We start from the raw sequence: 21986 nt of genomic DNA, 5'->3' as shown, positions 1-21986 counted from the left end.
CATATTTACTTGCATTTAGCTGTTGGCTGTAGTAGAGTGATCATGTACATTGTAGGCTACATTGCACCACCACATTTGTGAGTGTTCGAAAACTTGATATGCCCTGTCGGTCAAAAAGGCATTGAATGGGTATTTTTGGCCTGATTGTAAGCATATTATCCTCACAGTAATGGCTTTTAATTTAGGTCACCAAGTTAGTCACATTGGCACCCCGTGGTAACAAGCCATTGTCACCATGTGGCAGGTTTTCACAGATTGTGTCACATTTTGGTCACTGTAATTACATTGGTCACTGTTGAGGAGCCTTCCTTTCTTCGCCCCCCACACACCCCCTCACTCCTCCCCCTCCAAAAAAATTCAATCTTGCTGTGGTCTTATCTTCTGGGCTTGGCACCTTGGCTCCGTGTCTTGCCCATAAAAAAGGTATTTTTTCAGGTTGGTTTTTTTACCTGTGGGGGTTCATATTCCATCCTACCCCCCGCAAAAATGCATCACATAATACAATGTATAAAAATGCTTCGATTCTTAACCAGTCCTGACAGACATGAGACTGGGACGTAACCTGGCCAAGACCTTCTTGGACTACTACAAGTTGACTTCCCTAATTCAGCCCAAGCCCACCGTCCTACCCCTCAGCCACACCCAGGTCAGTTCAGAAAAACCTCTTGTGTTTGTGTCAGTGCAGTCCACAACCCACCATTCCAAAAAAACCAGGCTGAAATAGGTAATCATGATGTCTGACATTTCCTCTTCCCCTCTCCCCTGTGATCCTGAGTCTAAATTCTGTCTGCAGAAAGCTTTGGCAGTTACGGGCAATGATAGTTGTGGACCTTCCATGAACGATGGAAGTTGCAGTACTTCAGGGTAGGAAGTTACATGTCCATACTGCAGTCTGGTTTTGGAATCGTGGGTAATGGATCAAACTAATTTTGTTATTTTCGTCTGGTAAGGGATGTTCTTATGATGGTAAAAACATTTATTATGTTGATACATGTATATAGAGACGGAGGGTTGATATTTTTTTCATGTTTTTGCCATTAATTGCTACAGTTTGATTCATTGTAATTGATTCAGTGATGTACATGTATTTGATTCCTGGTTTTTATTTCATTTCAATCATTATAGTTGCAGTGAATTTGATTTTCTTAAAATTCGTCAGCAACTTTGACCATGTTTCTGAAATTTAGCGAGATGTGATTTTCAAATCATTCCTCAACTTCCCCTTAAAATCTGCAATAGCTCACTTGCTTGATAACTTCATGACTTGGATTTGCCAAACATTAAGGAAATACAGCAGTGTTAATACTATATTGCTCTTCTTAAAACAAAATTTCTGCCAGTATTTATAAGATACAGGATTTGTTTTGATTTGGTGATCCCAACTTTTTGCATTAAGAAAAAAATACAGCCAGTTTAAATTAACCTTACATTTTGCACGCTGTCTTTTAATATTTTATACACGCTTTGAGGCACTTGAGGATTTTTTTTTCATCTTTCTCTGTTACATTTTGTTAAAAATACCGGTTTGCCGCAAGTGATAATTTCTTAGACACGAGCCGCAACCAAACACCGTGCCGTCAGAAGTCCGCCGCAGCCCCATCAAAGATGAATGGCGGTGGAAAATGTCAGTCCCTCGTCGGGAGTGTCTTGAGGAAGCCCAGGCAAGGGGGATCTTTTCCCAAGCCAGATCTCTCCCAAGCCGAGTCTCTTTCGTCTGGTCTCTGAATGAATAGAGACGTCATGACTACCAGCTTACGGGACTGAGCCGGCAAAGAATTGTCCGGGGAAAGTGCGGAGGAGGGAGGGAAAAATACAGTTTCTGGGTCGTCCACTGCAGAGTCGTTCAACTTGAGCTTATTTGGAAAATTGTCTCTGCACCTGATTTAATGGAATTTAATATTTTGGGAGGGGAAGGCGGTGGAATTAATGGATAGGATCTATTTTAGTGTTTCACAAGGGTACCTTTGCCAAAGTAGACACCCTTCTGAAGAATTTGGAATCAGGATTTTGGTGCTTGGCTTTCAAGCGTTTTGGCAAAGATTATGATCAACCCCAACCACCTCAATCCATTAAACTCCAATGCTGGACTGCAAATTCCAAAGTGCGGGGGAATGTGCCCGTAGTTCATTGCACTGTGTGGATTCAGGATTCAGGAAAAATTCCCATCACAATGCCCAGGGGTTTATGAGGCTTGACGTATGAGTTGGTGTAAGAAAGCAAACCTATTGCTGCGTTTGCAAGCCCTTTCTTTGTAAAGGTCTTCCTTTTACTAATATTGTTGCCGTATTGAAGTTTCATCAAATTCTGAATGAAGCAATGGAGCTGCGACCTTTGACCTAATGAGACGAGTACGGTTTTACCAAAATGAGTCACATAATTGAGTTACAATGTTCCTCTGGGGGCTGAATGGAAGATGCCCAGATTATTAAGTATTGATTTCATCCTTGTCTGAATGCACCCTATCTTACAGTTTTTAAATATCACTACCGATGGCCTTATAAAAGACGTGCATGGTACGATGAATGCAAAGAAGATACTATGAACTTTACATCCTTCCTGGTTGATTTGAGAGAGGAGAAAGAACAAAAAGAGAGTTCACTGACCGCTAGAACTTGGCGTCACATGGCCCTAGGGCTCCCTAATCTTCCTGTTCTTTATGTTTTGCTACCGTTCTCAACAGGCCAATGAGTGATGGCGCATGTGGCATAATGTTCAGTTAAAAAAAGACCCCCCCCAACACTAAATAATGAAAAGAACGAGAGCAAACCACCTGATGCTTTTAGCTCTAAGCCAATTAGTTAGTTGAGAGATGGATGAGAAATGAAGGGGGGGGGGAGTAGGTAATGGTGGAGATGTGGATGAGACGGGCACATTAATGGAAGTTTGATGGCTGGGCTGGGGATCACGCTGCATGGGTTGTGGGGAGGGGTGTCGAGGGGGGAGGGAACATGTTGCTCGAGATGGAAACGTATTTCTTCAAGACTGTAGAATTGCCTGATGGCAGGAGGGTGTGGATGCGTTTTGGTGATCAAGATTCTCGGCAAATATGTTGTAAACTTGCGTAGCCCGATAAAAGCAAATAGCCAGCTTGGTTTAAGTTTTCCACCATTTTTTATCACAGCCTCACATGGCTCTTGAATCAGTTGATCCTTCATCAACTGCCAAGCAGCTGGATTTTTGATACATGTAGGGCAGGCATAACAAACAAGACAGCCACGTTACTCTTAATTTTGATAAATACAGTGACTGTGGACTAGAGGTGCATTGACTAAGTAGCTATGAGGATTTCGTAGACTTGAACAAACGATCTCACCTTTTTTTAGTGTGAGGGTGGTTTGACCTGGCAAGGTTTAAACAATCATTTTGTTTACTCGCCCAAGTTAAACCGCCATAGCACACACATCTGCTCAGAGAGAACAGGTCACTGTCCAAAATAAACTTTGACACATACATGTATGACAGGCTTTGGAGGGGAGGAGGGTATCTCTAAGCTCTCGTCAGCAGTCAAGTGGCAAACCATAGAAGGGTCAGTTCTAGGTATTTCAGTCCTCCTTTCTTTTCCAATTCTTTCGCTCTCTCCCCGTTTTTATTAGCCAAACAGCTTTTGTTTTTCTTTTTCCCCCATAGACATGTTACGGGGTCATTCTACATACGACTTTTGCCCCTTCCTTATGGCTGATTCCCTTCAAACCTGGCACACAATTAGACTACTATCTGAAGATATGCATAGAAGCATGACATCATCATGACATCATCACCAGATTTAATATAGAATTTTGAAAATTTAATTTGCCCCCATATGTATTGTACACGTTTTTGAAAGCCCTTTCGGGCCACTTGGCAATCTTGCAACTTCATCAAAGTTACACTAACAAAAGCCTAAGACATGAAAAATTTTCTACAAGCATTACGTCCTGATGACGTCATCAGGTTTCAAATTACAAGCGCTTACACTTTTGTTTTTGTTAAATTTTCAAAATTCCACATTAAATCAACCATGACCCCCTGCAGCTTTCTGTTTGCACAAAGGGATAGAGTAATCTTCAGTTTCTAATGTTTTTTGTGTATGTAAAATCTTGTGATCCTTACTTCCGGTTGAACCTGGTCAAAACCACAAGTGTCTTATCATTTAAATTTGATAAAAGATATGAACCTACTTTCAACGGTGTTAGTCTCCAACACAACAGTATTCCTCTAAACATGCACCTGTGATGTCATGCAACACTCAAGCGCCCTCTATTGATCAGTTAAAAAAATTTCAAAAATCTATTTTGTAGAGATGTTTGTGGTGAAGTTTGCTGGTATCACTTGGAAATTGGTAAATACAGTGATCCTTACGTCTGTAACCTTTCTGCAAAAATCAGGCTGATGACATCATCAAGCCGGAAGTTATAACAAAAAGCTAAAGCCTGCAATTGCCCATCAAAAGCTAGAGTAAATATCTGCATCCATTGTCTAAGGTGTCCAAGGTGCTCGTTGCATTGTCCATACACGCCGTGCAGGGGTAATGAAAAAACTTGCCATGAGCTGAAAATGCTGGCAACTCGACCCGTGGGGGTAAAAGCTGTAGCAGTAAGAGCCGTATGCTTTGTACATGTTAAGCGTGTAACAGAGCCCTTCTATTTTGGGAGAATCTGACAAAATGCCCAACACGTGGCAGGGAAAGTGTGTGAGCGTGTATTGTCATGCTTTACTGTAGCAAGGAGGGTAGTGGTCCCACGGACGCAAATTTGATTCTGGCCTGTTTTGTGCCGGTAAATGCACTGTTTCTTCTGAAGCGCATGTACGATTGGGCCTTGCGTACACTATTTTGGAATATGGTGCCTTGTGGAGACCCAGGAGAATGGGTTGAATAGGTCTCCACAAGGAATTTCTAAAGGTGTATAGGTCTCCACAAGGATTTCATGAAACTGATATTTGGAAATTGCTCAAAAAGGAGCAATTTTTAATGTGTAAGAATCATCACAAATTGAAGTGTTTCATAAAAGGGACATTCGGTCAAAACTTCAGCCCAGGAGTGTGATTCATGTTGAAATGGGTGCATTTTGAAAACATCGTTTCACACGTGACCATGTTAGCGCTGGAGAACAAAGCTATGTATCCACAAGGATACAAATTTTGGAATGTGTGTGTGTTAAATTTTGAACTGCGGACTTAACGACTTCATTTTTTTATCAAACCAAAAAAGTTTCCCGAAACAGCTTATCATTTGTCTACAAATACAACGTTCGTCTCTTTTTAAATTTTTTTTCCCTGTAGGAATCACGTACCCCCACCCCCTCGCCCCATTCAGTATGGTTAGTGACTCTTAATAAAATGATGCCTGACATACACCATCTGATGATTACAATGCATGTGGACTTATATATACGCCTGATTATTAATACACAGTCACTGCAAAATAATAGTCAGGTTTTCTTTTCCTCATTAGTAGTTACCAGATTTGCCGCTCAAGATCTCAGTAAACCTAACAGATAAAGCAGATCCAGCAACTTAATTTTTTTCAAACTTACAAAAGTCATCAACATTATTTTTGTACACCTTTGACACAGTTTCAAGTATGACCCTTGCATTCAAAACCATGCTGATTTTCTGAAGAATGTAATTGTATAAATTGATGCTTGTCCTTTCATACAGCGACGGAAAGGGTCATCCAAAGGTCACAGGGCAGAGGTCAGGCCACAGTCAGAGACTCGCCAATACCAATCCCTCAGGGCAGATCATGGGTACGACAGCCACAGCCTGAGCGCGCAGAGCATGAACAGCATGGCAGTGCAGTTCAGGTTACAGCACAGGGATATACACAGGAGGTAGATGGGAAACCAGACAGGGAAGGCAGTAGACGCTTGAACGAGGCAATAGTTCGGGATTATTGCCCCTGTACGGCAAGCAGTGTTCAGATAGTAAAGATATAAGGGACCACCTTTGTGAATGACAACTTTAAAGACTTTTCTTTGCACACATTCGTATTCCTCTACCGTAGGGTTGTCTCCTCCCCACTTTTATCCAGATTAACAATTGCTGGTGACATTCGGTGGCAAGACAGGAATTTCAGCATTCACCTTTTCTGAGCATTGTGCATTTGGACTTTACATATCCAATTCCGTCCAAAGTTTGTTTTGTATAGCAAGATATTGTACAGTTTTATAGAAAATCCACAGCCTTAACATGAAGAACAGTTTTGGAGGTTTATTTATTTTTTATTCCTGGAAGCCTTAAAGCATTTTTCTGTGTACTTCGAAGTCTGTTTATTAACAGTTACTTTTTTAATTTGTTTTTTGGCAGCCTCAGTTTTGATTCATTTCTGGGGTGTAAAAATTGATTTGCTGGTTTGTGAAAGCTCTGGTGTTTTATTGATTGTGAGTTGAAAGTGGACTTGAGGATAACACTGCAAGAGAGCATTAACCCCAGCAGTGAGACGCCACCTTATGCAGTGTGGCCTGTGATACATGTATGTCACTTGGCTAGTATGCCAACGCTCTCCCCACTGCATTAGGAGACTCTTCAAACAAACCAACGTTTGCTGTGAAACAAAAAGCGTTTGCTCACTAACAGGTGCACGAGGGATGGCCGAGTCAGGCTGTCTGGCCTGGGTCAGTGATACGGGGAGGTCATCCGTTATGGGTTGCGTCTGCTTCACCAGCTAGGTATGCCTGATAAACTTGTCTCACTGATGGGGGGGGGGAGTTCAAGGTTTCGAGGTAGAGTGATCTGTTTGACTAGCTCCAGCAAAATGAGGAACATGGTGAAAACGAAAAATTCTATATGCTGGATGGGCATGATTTGTAATGTTTGGCAGTGCTTCCCCTGGGATCAAATAGCACTGAATTTGTACACGTACATGTACATGTATGTGTTACAAACAGATCTGAGATGAGCGAACAAAAATCTATTTTTTCATGCATTTGATGCGGCATTCTGATGAGCGATAAAGGAATTATTGACTGATCCGAGTCAGTGGTGAATATTCAAAATGGTGTTTACTCAAACAGCTTCCATGACCTATTGAATATTCCTCATTTTGATAGAGGGAACCACATAGTTTGACATTCCACCCCACACTTTGCTCGCTGTTTTTATAAGCTATAACATGTTGTTTTGCTCTTGATTTTTTTTCCCTGAAAGTCAGTTAGTGGAGACAGCCACTCGTAAATTAGATTAGCTGCAAGCCAGAAATATGTTTTTACAAGTGAGAAAGTGGTCATCAAAACAACGGCAAGGTTTCATTTCCTTATACTCAAGGAGTGGGCGTTTATGGTGAGACGGCCTTGGGCCAATTTGTTGTTATAAAAAAAAATGAGCCCTTTGAAAAGTGTAGAAATATTTTTGTGGCAACAACAGGTTTTGAGCCAAAACATCTAGTTAACATTTTTGAGCTCTGGCATTTTAGCCTGCGCATTTGCATTGAAAAATGGCTGGCAAGAACTAGCTAGCCTGCAGCATCTCGGCAGAGAGAGAGGAAAAACCCCCAGTTCCACGTGCATGTGAACACCCATCAGTATTGGCATTTGGCAGCGAGTTGTCAGTAGTAAGGTCTTGCTGTTCTGGCAGGAGAAAAACCACAGGGTGTTTCACCTTTAAGAAAGCCTCTACTAGGATCACAACATCAGACCCTCTGATTTTGTTTGTATAATTCAGGTTACAGTAGTGAGAAAGCTGTTTATAAACTAATCTGAGTGGATGCCGTAACTGCTGTGGCACCGTTATCACTCGTACGTTCTTCAGCTTGACGTGCGCGTGCATTTGGCAAATCACGACACCCTGTCGTGATTTGGCGGCGCATGACAGGGGTAGCCATAATACTGTCCTGTCTCCTGCGACTACGGCTTTGAAATTTGATTAAAAGAGGCAGCGGTGGATAGCTGTAGCCAGTGTTCAATACTTGTGCATGCCGTAGTCTCACATGGAGATGCTGCATCGCATGTTCCAACATAGAGTCCAACATAAACTATTGGAAATATTTCTCGTTGGGGTTTTCCTGAAGATATACCCCACATCTATTTTTGCAATGGACGTTAGTAATGACACGCATGATAAAGCCAGAAGTAGAAGAGTTTTTTAAGTGATATGGAGCCATTGTATGCAACATTGTCATTGGAAGCCAGTATCCATCCTTGACATAACATAACTGATTTTTATCGACACCATTAAACCCTACTAAATTCTGCACTATTTGAATATCAACTGGACTTTTGGTTACATAGTAAATCACTGTGACAAAATAAAATCACAGCGACCCAGATTTTTAAGTTTTAGAATCTGGGCTTAAAAAGCCTTTCTGAGCTAATGACCATCAGGATGACCTTCAGGTCAACGCTGGCGTCATAATTACGTGTTTCACATTCTTGTGAAAACCCCGGTTTTACAGGAAGAGAGGAAATAAATGAAATTTCACCACAGATCATTGACTAACAAAGTAATCCATCAGACGGCTTGTTTCCATCACAAAAGCTCACTGGCATTGCAGTGTCCGACCGTGAACAATAAGCAAAACTAAGGCCGTGTCCGAAACGGGCTTCCAGAGCTACGGCTAGGTCTATTGTCTATGCATCTTCACGCATTTCCAATGGAGGGAAGACTTAGACCTAGATAAGAGATTTGGATGCAGCCTAAGTTGAAGAAGAAAAGATACCGGTACGCGGTGTCTCCCGTCTAGGAGCATTGTGAAACTGCAGTAATGGCTTCTAATTCTGGTTGCCAAATTACACAACAGCAGTTTGTGTTGAACATTTTGAAGGGAAGAAAATTGGGAAATGAAACTGACCCCCAGATTTGCTGAGCCCAGAAAAGTCTTGTTTAATAGCATAAAATAGCTTCCTGCAGTGAGATATCTTGCCTGTTAATAGTTTCAACCAGTTTTTGCTTACTAACTTAATTTTCTCTGTGTTGTCCATTAAGCAGCTTGCTGATATAGGCTTTACTGATGAATACCAGTGAAGTTTGTAACATAACGTGGAAAAAACAAAGAAAAAACAGGACAGAAAGCCAGGACAAATATTCTGGGACTTTTGTTTCATGCTCCACATTCTGTCAGTGCAAACAACAGAATGTTGACGCCCCGCATAAATCACACAGCCCCTGTTGCCTGTGATTCATCTGGGCACTGTAGCCAACTGTCTGAGCCTATTCTCAGCTGTGCACACTGTGGTTATCGATGCCGCACAGGCAGATGTGTGATAAAGTCTGCAGGAGTAAACTCAATTTACTCCCCCTGAGTGTGACTGATAGGTGATAATGGGGGCAGATAGCATGCCGAGCCATGCCTATGTTTCTCGGGGAGTGCGAGGCAATGTCTGAAATGGGCAGTGATTGTATTTTTGGCTATGGCTGTCCACTGTGGTGCACAAAGGGCAAAAAAAGAAGCCATAGTCATAGCCAGTGCCAAGTAGAAATTCAGTGTTTGTAGAGGAAAAAAGTAAAAGTTACCAGGCCCAAGCTGGGGAGTTATCGAGCTCCAGATTTCTTTAGAGAAATTTCATACCTTACTAGTGCGCAGTACCAGAGAGGTATGTCCACTGAACGTACGGGCATCAACGATTTCACTTTTCACTTGTGGATGTTCAGACTTAAACTGATAAATTGTAAGTCCATGGAAGTCTATCAGAGTGTACATGGTATATCACAAAACGGACACCATGCTGCTCTCCAAGGTTTGCAATCAGCTTTGGAACAAGAACTTTTTACTTTGATTTTGTGGTTGCACTGTGAAAAATTTGGGAAGCTTGCAACTGGTTGGTTCTCCTAAAACCAAAAAATTGTCCAATCTTGATAGTTACATGCACGTGCACAACTGAAATTGTCGGTCTCTAGAGGGCCAAAGCCGAGTGCCCTCAATTTACCGTAAGAATATGTAGTCATATTATTTTACCGATTCACTGATGATGCAGAGGTTATGAGGTTTTCACTATCAGAATGATATGTAACTTCTATTCTTTTTGCCTTGATGAGGATACCAAAGGATGAGGACAACTGACACCAAAGCTTGATAGCACTTTTATATTTATTTACCGTAAAGCATTGCTAGAGTCAGCACAAAGGGTCAAGGTAGTTTTCTCTTTTTTTTTTCCAAGCCTTTTCTCAACAGTCAGGAAAACACTGATTCATCTTGCTTAAGCCCGTCTGCTGTATGTTAGATTTTATTTGAACCGATCCAACAATATGAGCGGCACATGTTTGAAAGAATACTGAGACCTTTTTATTGTTGTATTTTATGCAGGCCTGATAAACCATAAAACCGAAAAGACTGAAGTGGTCAAGAATTTCCGATCAAATACAAACTCCTGTGTCAATGATATTGCGGAGGTGGATGGCCTGAAATGGTGGGACTCATGTTGTTGGAGATCGGTGAATATGAACTGTCGTGGCCAAAGTTTTGTTTACTTATGAAATGCAGCTTGGAAAACTACCTTTTGTTCTTCTTAACTTGTACATACTTGGTCTCTCCTTAAATTCATAAAGATGCCTTATTCATATTTTCCACAGTTTTTTGTGTGCATGTTCAAAACGAGAGATTGTAATAGAGTTAGATTACAGTGAGAATGTCGCAACATTCCAGTGTGTAAACAACCAAAAATTTGATGTTTTTCTCTCAAAACTAAATAAACAAAAGAGATATGTTTACTGGTTTTATTTTGCATGATGATTCTTTATTAAACCTAAATTGAAAAGTAAAGACATTCTTATATAAACTATATCTTTAAATCAGAATATATGATATTTAAACTCATTATTCCGATATTAATTTTTGTGTGTTCTCTAATGCACAAATGCTGGCTTAAAGATACCAACTATTCAGTCAGTGCCATCGCAATATAAATTTTGGGTAATCTTATTAACATTTGCTGCCTCACTTTTGGCTTTTTTCCAGTCAAACAAGGAACAAACAATGTGGACTTTTCAGGTTAAAATACTAAAATCTTCACAACAATCGGATGTTATTTTTGCATGTTTCATAAGCAATCAGTTTGCAAGTAACCAATCATCCGACAGTGGGAAAAACTACCTTAGTGGCTGAATGAGATCAAAGCAGCCAGTGCCGCCGGTAACCACCCTGCCGACTACCAAGCGGGCTGACGGAGACTGCAGATTGTCGCACACACCTGGGGGTATCAAAATAGCAGAAACTTTGATTAGAAGGTTTGGTAGAACTGATGCGTAAGGGCACACTGATTTACTCAACTATTTGCTGCTGGGTAGAATTTGAAGCCAGGCCTGTCGCCTGGTAAAAAGAGCCCAGATTGTGTGGTGCTACGTAAGTTTCTTTTGTTCCTGAAACTGGCACAGCGTGTGGCTGTTGTCTTTTCGCTAGGAGCCAGATTAGCATGCAGCGGTATTGTATCGCTCATCACTTGGGCGCCGCAGTGCTTTTGTCCCTGGTGGTAACCCACTCATGCTGAAGCCACAAACAGTGGTATAATCTTTCAAATCAATGACAGATTTCCTCCTCTATTGACAACTGAAAAAATGTTAGTAATGCCCAACAGCTCAGTCTTTTGTTCCGAGTACAGTCTTTTGTTCCGAGTACAGTCTTTTGTTCCAAGTACAGTCTTTTGTTCCGAGTACAGTCTTTTGTTCCAAGTACAGTCTTTTGTTCCGAGTACAGTCTTTTGTTCCAAGTACAGTCTTTTGTTCCAAGTACAGTCTTTTGTTCCAAGTACAGTCTTTTGTTCCAAGTACAGTCTTTTGTTCCGAGTACAGTCTTTTGTTCCAAGTACAGTCTTTTGTTCCGAGTACAGTCTTTTGTTCCGAGTACAGTCTTTTGTTCCGAGTACAGTCTTTTGTTCCGAGTACAGTCTTTTGTTCCGAGTACAGTCTTTTGTTCCAAGTACAGTCTTTTGTTCCGAGTACAGTCTTTTGTTCCGAGTACAGTCTTTTGTTCCAAGTACAGTCTTTTGTTCCAAGTACAGTCTTTTGTTCCAAGTACAGTCTTTTGTTCCGAGTACAGTCTTTTGTTCCAAGTACAGTCTTTTGTTCCAAGTAGTCTTTTGTTCCGAGTACAGTCTTTTGTTCCGAGTACAGTCTTTTGTTCCGAGTACAGTCTTTTGTTCCGAGTACAGTCTTTTGTTCCGAGTACAGTCTTTTGTTCCGAGTACAGTCTTTTGTTCCGAGTACAGTCTTTTGTTCCGAGTACAGTCTTTTGTTCCGAGTACAGTCTTTTGTTCCGAGTACAGTCTTTTGTTCCGAGTACAGTCTTTTGTTCCAAGTACAGTCTTTTGTTCCGAGTACAGTCTTTTGTTCCAAGTACAGTCTTTTGTTCCAAGTACAGTCTTTTGTTCCGAGTACAGTCTTTTGTTCCGAGTACAGTCTTTTGTTCCGAGTACAGTCTTTTGTTCCGAGTACAGTCTTTTGTTCCGAGTACAGTCTTTTGTTTAAGGCCTTGGTCTTTTGTCCAGTTTCGGGCTCCCCATTTTTGTGTATGAAGCTTATGTGCCCGAAACTGGCCTCCCCGGCACGAAATGGTTAACCTTTTGCTTCACAGGACTTGCACAAGTAAACATGATTATCCATGACAGCAATACGGAAGACGTGTCTTCACATTCTGGCAATTTCAAATCACAGTGGCAGGCAATGTTTACACATGCACTTTTAATTCAATGGTTCGCACCAGTTTTGTACACTGACTAGTGCTAGGAGCCTGACCGCGTACATGTATGGCACCATGACTCAAACATCCCATGGCTTGTTATAACACTGTCTCGCAGCATTGCCCTGAAGTGTCGAAAAAGAACTGTCGTACTTATCTTGTAAAATTGACTCTCAAATGTATTCGGTCAAGAAAAGTAGCCGAGGTGTCTTGTCACGTTAAAAAGTCAAGAGGTTCTGCTGGAGCCAGCTTAAAGGGGGGTTCATACTTCAAGCAAAATGTCAACTCAAAAGGGAATTTGATATCACAAAAATGCATGCAGCAAAATTCGCTTGACTTGCAATTGGTTAAACTTGGGCAAATTTGCAGAGTGCAAATTTCATCTGGTGCCACCAAACTGCATTTGCGTTCACATTTGCGGAAAGAATGAACTGTCCTTTGATTTGAAATAACATTATCCACAAGTTACACCACAGTGACGTCCATGATACAACTGCGGCCATGATGGCAGTGTGAGAGGGTGCGCGTGCCTCACCTTGTGTGGTGGCCTGTTTGAGGAAGTGCATGGTGCTCTCAAAGCTCATCTTCTGCAGCGGGGACGAGTTGGCCTCCAGGCCGATGCGATTGAAGGGCTTGTAGGTGCCCTCTAGGGTCATGTAGTCTGCGACAAGAGACAGATGACGGGGGTCCACATAGATGCCGTAGACTTTGAAAACGTCCTGGATCTCCTGCAGGGAGAATCCGGGAAAATACTGTGAGGTAAACATGTGGCCTACACTGGCAAAATCAGTCTCAAGTTATCTGTGGATTCCGGTGTACCTGGCTTGGATAAGTCGGAAACTGTGAAAGCTATTGGGGAATTGTTAGTCTAGACCGTGGAGTGAGTCCTGTACAAATCAGAATTTTTCTGAGAACGTATACTGCTTGGACTGGTTAGATATCTCAGATCATAATACCTCAAGGAAGTCGCATATAATCTTCAGAGAGAGAACCTTTTTGAAAGAAGAACCACAGAGCCAATTAATTTTTGTCAATTCAAAGAGAACGTAACAGCCTGTTAAGCTGATCCTTCATCAGCTGGATACCTGTGACAATGATTTTATAAAATGAAGATTTGATTTGAGCAAATCGGACTGATCGTACCTTGATGATCACCCTACAGGCCGCTTCTATCCCGTACGTGTTAGCCATGGCATGAATGTTGTTGGTGTACAGTCGATGAATATCAATGACCTTGTCATGCTTACACAGCTCCTGGGGAATAAAAGATACCGCATAGAATAAAAGATAACACATGTTGCCTGGTGACAGTCAGAATCGTGTGAGTAAAGGTCAAGCTAGTTGTAACCTTTTGACAATTTGCCTTGTACTTGAATTCCTCCATTCTACACGCCAGCTTGCTATAAACCACAAAAAATCTTTTCAAGCCCTCATGAAACTCTTTTGCTGTTCGGACTGGTTTTGCTCAAAACTAATGGCACGGACTCTTGGACCCCAATTAAAACGACTCCAAGTCTTTTTTTCACCTCTACTAGATGTGTTTTTACTTCAACCTTGACACCTTCCTCACCCACCATGGGAGTTTTTTATTCCAATCCTGACTCACCTGTAGGTTGACCCCGCTGGTCTGTAGCACCTTCTCTCCTTCCTTGTCGCCGTCGGCTATGATACAGCGCAGGATGCCCCGTGCCTCATGCACCACGGCCTGCTGCGTCTCGCTGTGCAGCAGCGACATCATGTCCAGGTGACTGTAGGCGAGCTCCAGCTGCAACCAATCACAGGAGTGACGACACCGGGTAAGTTTGAGTGAGAACTATGGTGACTAGCTCAAGGTCGTGTCTTGTACTCGAGACCAGATACAAGGGACAGGGTGAGTGACAAGAACAATGCTTCTGTTGCAGTACATCTGAATAGCTTTTACTTGAACTCTGACCGGAAGTCTCATCTGTGTCTTCCAGGGTCTTGTGATGGTCTTAAAAGGGTTTGATGACAACAGTGCCTCTGATTGGTAGCACACACTCCTCAATGTGGATTGGACAGGTCTACTTGACTGTTTGAGACCAACCTGTCTAGAATGGTAGCATCTCTCGTTACCAATAGAATTCTGCACTGGTGACACTAGCTCCATAGGAAAGTGCACAAAACAAAGCGTGATGTCATCAGTGAATGGGCCTATAGCCTTGCTTAATAACGCAATGTACATGCCCCGAGCTGGGCAAGAGAGGGCGCAATTTCCCTAACAACAAAGGCTCCTTTGGTAGTAACTGCATATTGCTGATTCACGAACAACTGTGAAATGCAAGCCTTACGGTCGCATTGCTACCAACAATAGAAAACTTGACCAACCTGGCTCTTTTCAACCGATGAGGGGGTGCTTCTGCTCAGGGCAGACTGCATAGGGGCAACACTGAGGAATTCTGCAATGTTTTTCATCACATTTTTACAATAGAGATACCCTCCAAACACGATTGCACTGGAAAATCATTCCACTCAGTTCTTATTAAAATAGTGCAGAGAAGCATGACAGGCTTTTTCCAAAGCTGGGCTTTGTCTCTGTTTTTGCCTCCAATTTCATGATTTTCAAAACCTGACCAAGGAGACTTGGCACAGTATCAGATATATTTGCTGCAAATGTTCACTTGGTTCAGGCATCAAAACTTCCTAAATCTCTTCAAAGCCACAAAACTGACTGTCAAAACTGAAATTTGGTAAATGGAAATGCTACATACAGGCGAGGCTCTGGGAACCAGGCAAAATACATTTGGTCTAAAGCCAAGACCTACCTTAAGGGTAAACTCACACCAACTCTGCTTCTCACTGTCAAAGTCGTACGAGACAAGGAATGGACTGATATGTAGAGCATCCTGAAATAGTGACAAGTAGAACGAATACAAATTTGTTTCTTGATATCGTAAAAACTCCCGAGAACTTTTGCAAAAAAAAAACCCCAGAAATTGAGCCTGGCCTGTCAAGCAATGGCTCGTGAGCAAAAGCATGTGTAAAAATGGGCTGGCAAGGACATGAGAAAGTAAGATGTCAAAAAGTGTGCCTGGAGGTGTGGAAAACTACTCACGGATGGGAAGAAAAACATGACAGGAACTGTAAGCATGTTGCTTTCTGGGAGTCTGTACACACAACTTTTACAAACTTGCACGGTCGGGATTCAAACCCACCACCCCATGCTTGATTTCTCAACCAGTGAGTTTTCCTGGGCTGAACTATCTCTGGAAGAGTTTGAGCAATGACAACTCATTAACCACTGGCCGATTTTGCCCGGTACTCAGGGATGTTTTTTGTTTTCGACAAAATGGTCATCTCTTGAAACTGCTCTCTAAAGCATCACCATGCTTTTTACTCACGTCTATCCTGACCCTCTTCTCGCTGTCTGGGACCCCCCTGCTCTTCTTGCGTTTCTTCCTCAAGACACCTTCTTCCTCCTCCTGGGCAGTGCCTCGCTCAGTGGTGTCCTCATCCTCTGCACTGCCTCGGTCGCCGTGACTACCGGTGTCTTCACTCTCCTCCTCATCTACGGGAGTACGACAAGAGATGTTGCACGTACATCAATCGACAGGTTGACCTGCAAAACTCAGGCAAACATTTCTAGCATAACAAAGCACAGACGAAGTGACGAATGCACAGTAATGCAACACGTGTCCTACAGAGCAGCTGGTGACAATTTCATGGAGGTGCCGTACTGGAAAATTTCCTCAGTGCAGGAAATACTTTGGTCAGCGAAAATGGGTTACCAGGCCAGAAGTCACCTAAGTATATTGCTTGCAACTGGTACTCTGGTGATAACTGGTTAGTATGAAAATTTGTTAAGCACATTTTCTCCCCCGAGCAAGTCTATCACACTTTGGATTCTCAACAGCTTTTGTATTTGTGCTGTTTTCTTTACCTGATAACTTGCCTCATCTTTATAGTCTAACTGGCCTAGCAGTCGAGTATGTCTGCTGGCAGATGACACAGTGCCATCGTGCACAAATCTTTCGAATTCTGTCTTTACGTCAGGCATCACTTGGACTTTATCAAGCTGGCTGCTCTCTGACTCTGACATGGCTTTGTCCTAGTGTCCCATGGCGGGAGCAACTGTAGCCGATGGCTTCCACAGGAGAACATGTTACTCCCAGACGTAGCCAATGTAATTCAGACATGGCTTATCAGACAGAGTGGTGGACTGGGTCACCCCACCCCATACCTGAGGACTGGTTCTCCTGTTCTCCCTCCCCGTCCTCTTCATACTCCCGCTCCTCCTGGTCATCCCCCCCTTCCTCATCGTCCGACATACTGTCTTCCTCCGCCTCCATGGCGACCGGCTCCAGTGGCTCGTCCTGATTGGCTGAATCATCCCCTGCAGCATTCTCATTAGCTGCCTTGGCATCATGGTTGTTAACCAACCTGGAAGGAGAGGGTGGGAGACAGACTTTGGATAACAGGATAAAAAGAAACAAAATCCCAAAATGCAACGGTAAAAACTTGCTTAACAATGAACATGGGGTTTGGTGGTTCACAAGTGACTGGTTATAAGCATTTTCTACTCAGTGCTTTCTTCACAACTCTCAGAAATTCTCAAGCTTGCTCGGGTGGGACGAACCCACAGCCCTCCGTTTACTCGTTCACAACCTTAGTCCTCTGTGGAAGATGGTACTCCGATCAATAACTGTTCATTCAGTTTTGTATGTGAGTGTGTAGAGCCCAATATTACACTCTGCATCTCCCAATCCACCCCGCCAAAAAGCACAAAGATCCACTCAGCTTGCAAAAATGTAGTATATGTAAGGCGTTACATACAAGCCCATGCTGTGGAAAGGCACAATCATGACACTCGTCTTAGAAGAGAAAGCCACCGCTAAGCCTTTCTTCTGTTACTTTTGTAATATGTACAACAGGTGTTTTGGATGGTGTTGAGGAATTAAGTTAACAGCACTAAGTACACATACAAAACTTGTTTGTGATGTGTGATTATAATTGCATGAAATGGTTAACTCCGACATTCCCCAATCCTTAACATGTTGTAGGATCGATGGCTGTTAGTGCAAAAGATAAAAGCAACATGAACTCTACTCAAAGACATAAGGCATAAGATGAGGTGAGACATTAGTGGCCATTTGCAGTATTAAAACACAATTTGCCTATATCTCAGTTTGCATGGTTCTGAGAGGAACCTTTGAGAACTCAATGTTTTGAAACAGTTTGCGTGATTTAGTCATCGGCGCCATCGGCAATCGAGGCTTACTGAAGCTTCATCAGGTCCCTGGTCTTTCGTTTAATGGTCTCGCTCAGGCGTTTGAGGAACCGTTTCTCCAAGTAATGCAAGATGCTGGTAGGGTCTGCGTACAGGTCATCCTGCCAAAGATACGGGAATGATTCAAACATAAATGAAAGCCCGCCCGATGCTTGTTTTTCCAAAATGATGTCTGTGTATTTGGACCAGGTCTAATCTGCTATCACACATTGTTCAGCAACCAGAAAGTCTTAAAACTCAGCATCTCATAAACAGATTATTTCAGGCATAGAGAAATTAGAACACAATCTTTCTTGAACTGGTCAGAAGAGATATCTTGTCTGGAGAAAAAAAATTAAAAATACCTAGCTACCTTGACACTGGATATTGAGTGCATGACTATTTTATTATTCTAATAGGGACAATAAAAAAGAAGCCAAAATTTAATAATGAATTTTCTGCAAATTTTGGGAGTACTTTTCAGTACACAGATACATGAAGAAATTGACTGCAGTGGGATTCGAACCTGCCACTTCCAGATCATCTTACCGGCGCTCCACCAACTGAGCTATCCAGCCCTATGATGGTGGTTCTTCCCATTTTTGGATATCTTTGATCGGGGGACACAAGTCAGAAGCCATACAACCCAAAACACCACATAGCCAGGGATCCTGACCCAATTACATGATGCAGCCTTGGAAGTGGTGAACAGGGATTGCTCAAGGGGGATACTGCTTTTTAATTAAACAAACTACACAAAGAAATAACTAGGTGCTCATATAAGAAACTGACTCGAGAAGAGCAAGTTTAAATAGTGTCTTTGAACAACGTTTCCAGATCGCGCCTAGACATACCTTATACTCAGAGTGCGGGAGGAAGTTGATTTGTATCTTGAAAAGTCGGAATTGCTCGCTGGAAACAAAAGAGAACACAAGTTACTGTCACATTGTCACAATCCAGTTACTGACCATCAATTTGGTCACCTCTGACAGAATTTTTCTTCCACTAATGAGATTGATAAACCTGGTTCTAGAGAGAGTCCTGGATTCCAACAGTACTTACATAGCACTGACAATCTCATATGATTCGTAGACATGTATATCTTCAATCACCTAAAAGATCAAAGAAAACAAGGGAAGAACATCGATAAGTTTGACAATCAAGTGAAACTATGACAATAGGGACTGTACTGAGAAAAAAATAGGCCGAGACAGGGGCCAACTTTACAGGGCTGGTAACTACGGTGATTTCCTAAACACAGAAACATTTGCCAAGCAGTAACAGGGTACCGGCCAAGATGCCGCGCCATGTGAATTTCTCATGATTGGTTCCAAGCTGATTAACGCTAAGCTCTAACGTCTGTTAAACAATTTTATTTTCATGCCTAGTGATCAGGGTACCTGTGCCAGGACCACCCTGGTGAGTTTCTTCTTGAGCCGGGCTGCCCGCTTCCTGGCGTGGGACGTGGCTAGCAGTGGGGCATCCATCCTGGGCGTCTTGATGTTGGCGCTGGCTACCATGAGGATCTCCCTGGATGGAAATGCAACATTCTTAACTTGTTACTAGTAGCCAGCGGCTATCAAATAAGCATCACATCACACTGGACAATATTGAAGTCAGAAAGTTCATGGGTGGATGAGTCGCATTTGCACCTTCGCATTTGGGAGCTCACGGCTCCGTACTGGTCGAAGAGGCACACAAAGTGTACATACCACCTGTCTAGGAGCACTGTTTGTTACCAAATGACCACATAACACAAACATCTGAACCATTTTAATGGCGGGGTCGGATGGCAATTGGCCAATCAAAAGAGACTTGGTTCCAAGGCTCCGCGTTTGCAAAAACTACCAATCGTTGGTGTGCTTCTACATACAGCGGAAGGCGCAAGTAATGAAGGCCATCCACTTACACAAGTCTCGGAATTCCCAGGGTCACGTTCATTTCTCCTCTTCCGGCAAAGTGAAAGGTGTTCAAAGTCATCTGGGTGGATGGCTCTCCAATAGACTGGAAAACAAAAATAGAATGACAACAGAATATCAATGACAGATGACTGTGACAAATACAAGGTAGAAAGCTGAGCAGCATGTAACCCACAGTCTCCAAAGGCCAGCACAATGACATCCATACAGTGTATGTAACATCCCTGCACTATTATCAACATAGAGACGGACACCTTAGTGACAACGGCAATGGCAGTGACATTATTTCTCCACCCACTGTTGCAGTGAGGACTCTCACAACCTCCCCAGGCTCAACACTGAAATGCAACATCGCATATTGTATCTCAGCAGTGTCATCCATGGTGATGACACCTTGGTGACAATGACATCAATCAAATGGGGAGGCAAGCAGGCTCCTGAATTGAAACAATGACATAAAAGAGATCTATGTTGCATCTCTGTGCTACCATCAATGCCAACAATACCTAGTTGGCAATGGCAGCAACAATGACAGTGACAATGACAGTGATGTCATTCTTCCACCCACCTGTGCAGCGAGCAGCCCCACAGCTTCCCCAGGCTGACAGAGTGACCGGCGGTACTTCATGTACAACAACTGGCGGAACCTCTCCTTTGGTGTCAAATCTTCCTCCTCGTGCCCACTGCTCCCGTACTTCTCTAGGTGTTGCACCCCGACGTTGCTAAGGTAATCCTGCATAATGGCATTGAGTTTCTCCGAGATGGCACCAAACTGGATGTCCGGTCGGAGTTGGCAGTGAACAGGTTCAGGACAGCGAGAGGTATTCTTGCCGTACCTAAAATGCAAGAAATATGCAAAGTTGGCCCCTCCTCACAAGCAATGATTTCCTGCATGAGTGGATCCAATAGTGGGGTAGATATTTGCTAACAAATGCACATGTCAAGACAGACACTTTTGTTTCTTGTCCTTCTAACCTCTCTTTGTCGGTCGCGTCCCTCCACCAACTGACGAGTTCCTCCCTCACTGTCTTCTTCTTCTCCTCGCCTCCTTCCCTCTCCTTCCTCTCCTCCAGGAGGATGCCCAGTTTCTTGGCAGCGAAGTTGAGGAATGGCGAACACCGTTCCTTTCTCCTGACAGCGCCATTTTTTCTCACCCATCTGTCAACCTATATATCAAGAAGAACATTCAAACGGCAATGAAATCCTATTTTTATTCAACTCAGATGTCAGAGTTTGAGAATACAAAGATAAGGAACATCCACATAACTAAATATTACAAACTACAATTCTCTGAAGAAATTTGGTTTACAGTAGCAACGCGACTCCCGCACAAAAATCTTACAAACATACAAAATGAAAACTGAATGGCGCCCCCTTAAGCTGAAAAAATTCGATTGCATGTGGTCTACTTGGCAGTGACCTGTTTCTGCAGTCTGCGGGCTGCCGCTGCGTCGCAGTCCTCTGCCTTGTACCTTCGGCCCAGTGACGCGGCGCTGTTGTCCAGCAGGAATGGGAACTGGGACTCCGTCAGGAAGGGGGTCTTGGGGATTTCCAGTCCGTCCCCTCCGTAGCGGAACTGAATCACGCTGCTGTCGCTGTCTCGGACCTGCGAACCAGTCGAGAGGCAAACGGAGGAAAGCATTCAATCCACCTGGGTCGATAGACTGGTCTCAAGGGATACCATTACCATGGCCACGCCATATGAATAGTTAAACTAGAATGCATGCTGAATTTTAGCAAGTCGCCACATCCTACTCATCAAAGAGGAATGCAATATGTGAGCACTACACATGTACGTAGTTGCTGGACAAGTCTCTTGGAAACATAAAAAACCCACTTTTTTCAGTGTTAGTAGTGTAGCATGTCCTGTTGTTACAAAAGATCTGACAGAACAGTCTTCTGTAGATATTTCATTTGGACCTTTGAAAGCATGCTTTCTCCAAGGAAAAATGAACTTCGCTGCAGCACATAGTGATGAGGAATGGATGGATTTCAACACCAACTAATTTTTTCCTTTCAGAAATTCTCTGCCTCCGACAAGGAGGCCAACTTTGTTGTTGAACTTACAGTGAGGTCATAGTTCACGACGAGGCCCTCCAGATGTTTAATGATGCAACGCTGCAGGTAGCCACTTCTGCTTGTCTTGACTGCCGTATCGACAAGTCCCTGCAATGAGCACGAAGATGTAATCAAAAAAAGACAATATGTTTTGTGCCCCTCTGAAGCGATGAACGGTCTGCTAACAAAAAGTCCCACGTGT

At 42.9% G+C, this 21986-nt stretch overlaps 2 protein-coding genes and 1 long non-coding RNA gene across 4 annotated transcripts in view; 2 read left to right on the top strand and 1 right to left on the bottom strand.

The window, feature by feature from the left end:
- LOC110978518 (cytosolic carboxypeptidase 6-like) overlaps positions 1–10625 on the top strand; it is an 83939-nt gene extending 73314 nt beyond the window's left edge. The window contains exons 12-14 of one of the 2 annotated variants that reach the window (XM_087143739.1): positions 543–646; positions 4278–4318; positions 5638–5766. In XM_087143739.1, the coding sequence (XP_086999865.1) occupies positions 543–646; positions 4278–4292 (119 nt within the window). In that variant the 3' untranslated portion in view covers positions 4293–4318; positions 5638–5766. Of the gene's footprint in view, positions 1–542; positions 647–4277; positions 4319–5637 lie in introns of both variants that reach the window. The other variant, XM_022233575.2, reaches the window with a different exon arrangement.
- Positions 9983–21986, bottom strand: part of LOC110978517 (DNA-directed RNA polymerase I subunit RPA1-like) — a 26050-nt gene continuing 14046 nt past the window's right edge. Inside the window, exons 20-35 of the mRNA XM_022233574.2 lie at positions 21794–21892; positions 21147–21332; positions 20702–20892; positions 20295–20562; positions 19717–19811; positions 19208–19337; positions 18870–18919; positions 18662–18719; positions 17820–17929; positions 16782–16981; positions 15943–16109; positions 15367–15447; positions 14190–14348; positions 13727–13837; positions 13119–13311; positions 9983–11099 (exon numbers count right to left, since the gene is read on the bottom strand). Coding sequence (XP_022089266.2) covers positions 10999–11099; positions 13119–13311; positions 13727–13837; positions 14190–14348; positions 15367–15447; positions 15943–16109; positions 16782–16981; positions 17820–17929; positions 18662–18719; positions 18870–18919; positions 19208–19337; positions 19717–19811; positions 20295–20562; positions 20702–20892; positions 21147–21332; positions 21794–21892 — 2199 coding nt within the window. The 3' untranslated portion in view covers positions 9983–10998. The remainder of the gene's footprint in view (positions 11100–13118; positions 13312–13726; positions 13838–14189; positions 14349–15366; positions 15448–15942; positions 16110–16781; positions 16982–17819; positions 17930–18661; positions 18720–18869; positions 18920–19207; positions 19338–19716; positions 19812–20294; positions 20563–20701; positions 20893–21146; positions 21333–21793; positions 21893–21986) is intronic.
- On the top strand, positions 13869–15373 carry LOC147797198 (uncharacterized). Its single transcript, XR_015427302.1, has 3 exons — positions 13869–13904; positions 14196–14379; positions 14542–15373. It is a non-coding gene; the product is annotated as an uncharacterized LOC147797198 (long non-coding RNA).

Source organism: Acanthaster planci, linkage group LG12, assembly GCF_054643075.1.
Source record: "Acanthaster planci isolate LZ-2023a linkage group LG12, COTS_SCS, whole genome shotgun sequence".
Lineage (NCBI taxonomy): Eukaryota > Metazoa > Echinodermata > Asteroidea > Valvatida > Acanthasteridae > Acanthaster > Acanthaster planci.
The sequence above is the reverse complement of the archived record's forward strand: the minus strand, read 5'-3'. Positions and strand labels throughout refer to the sequence as shown.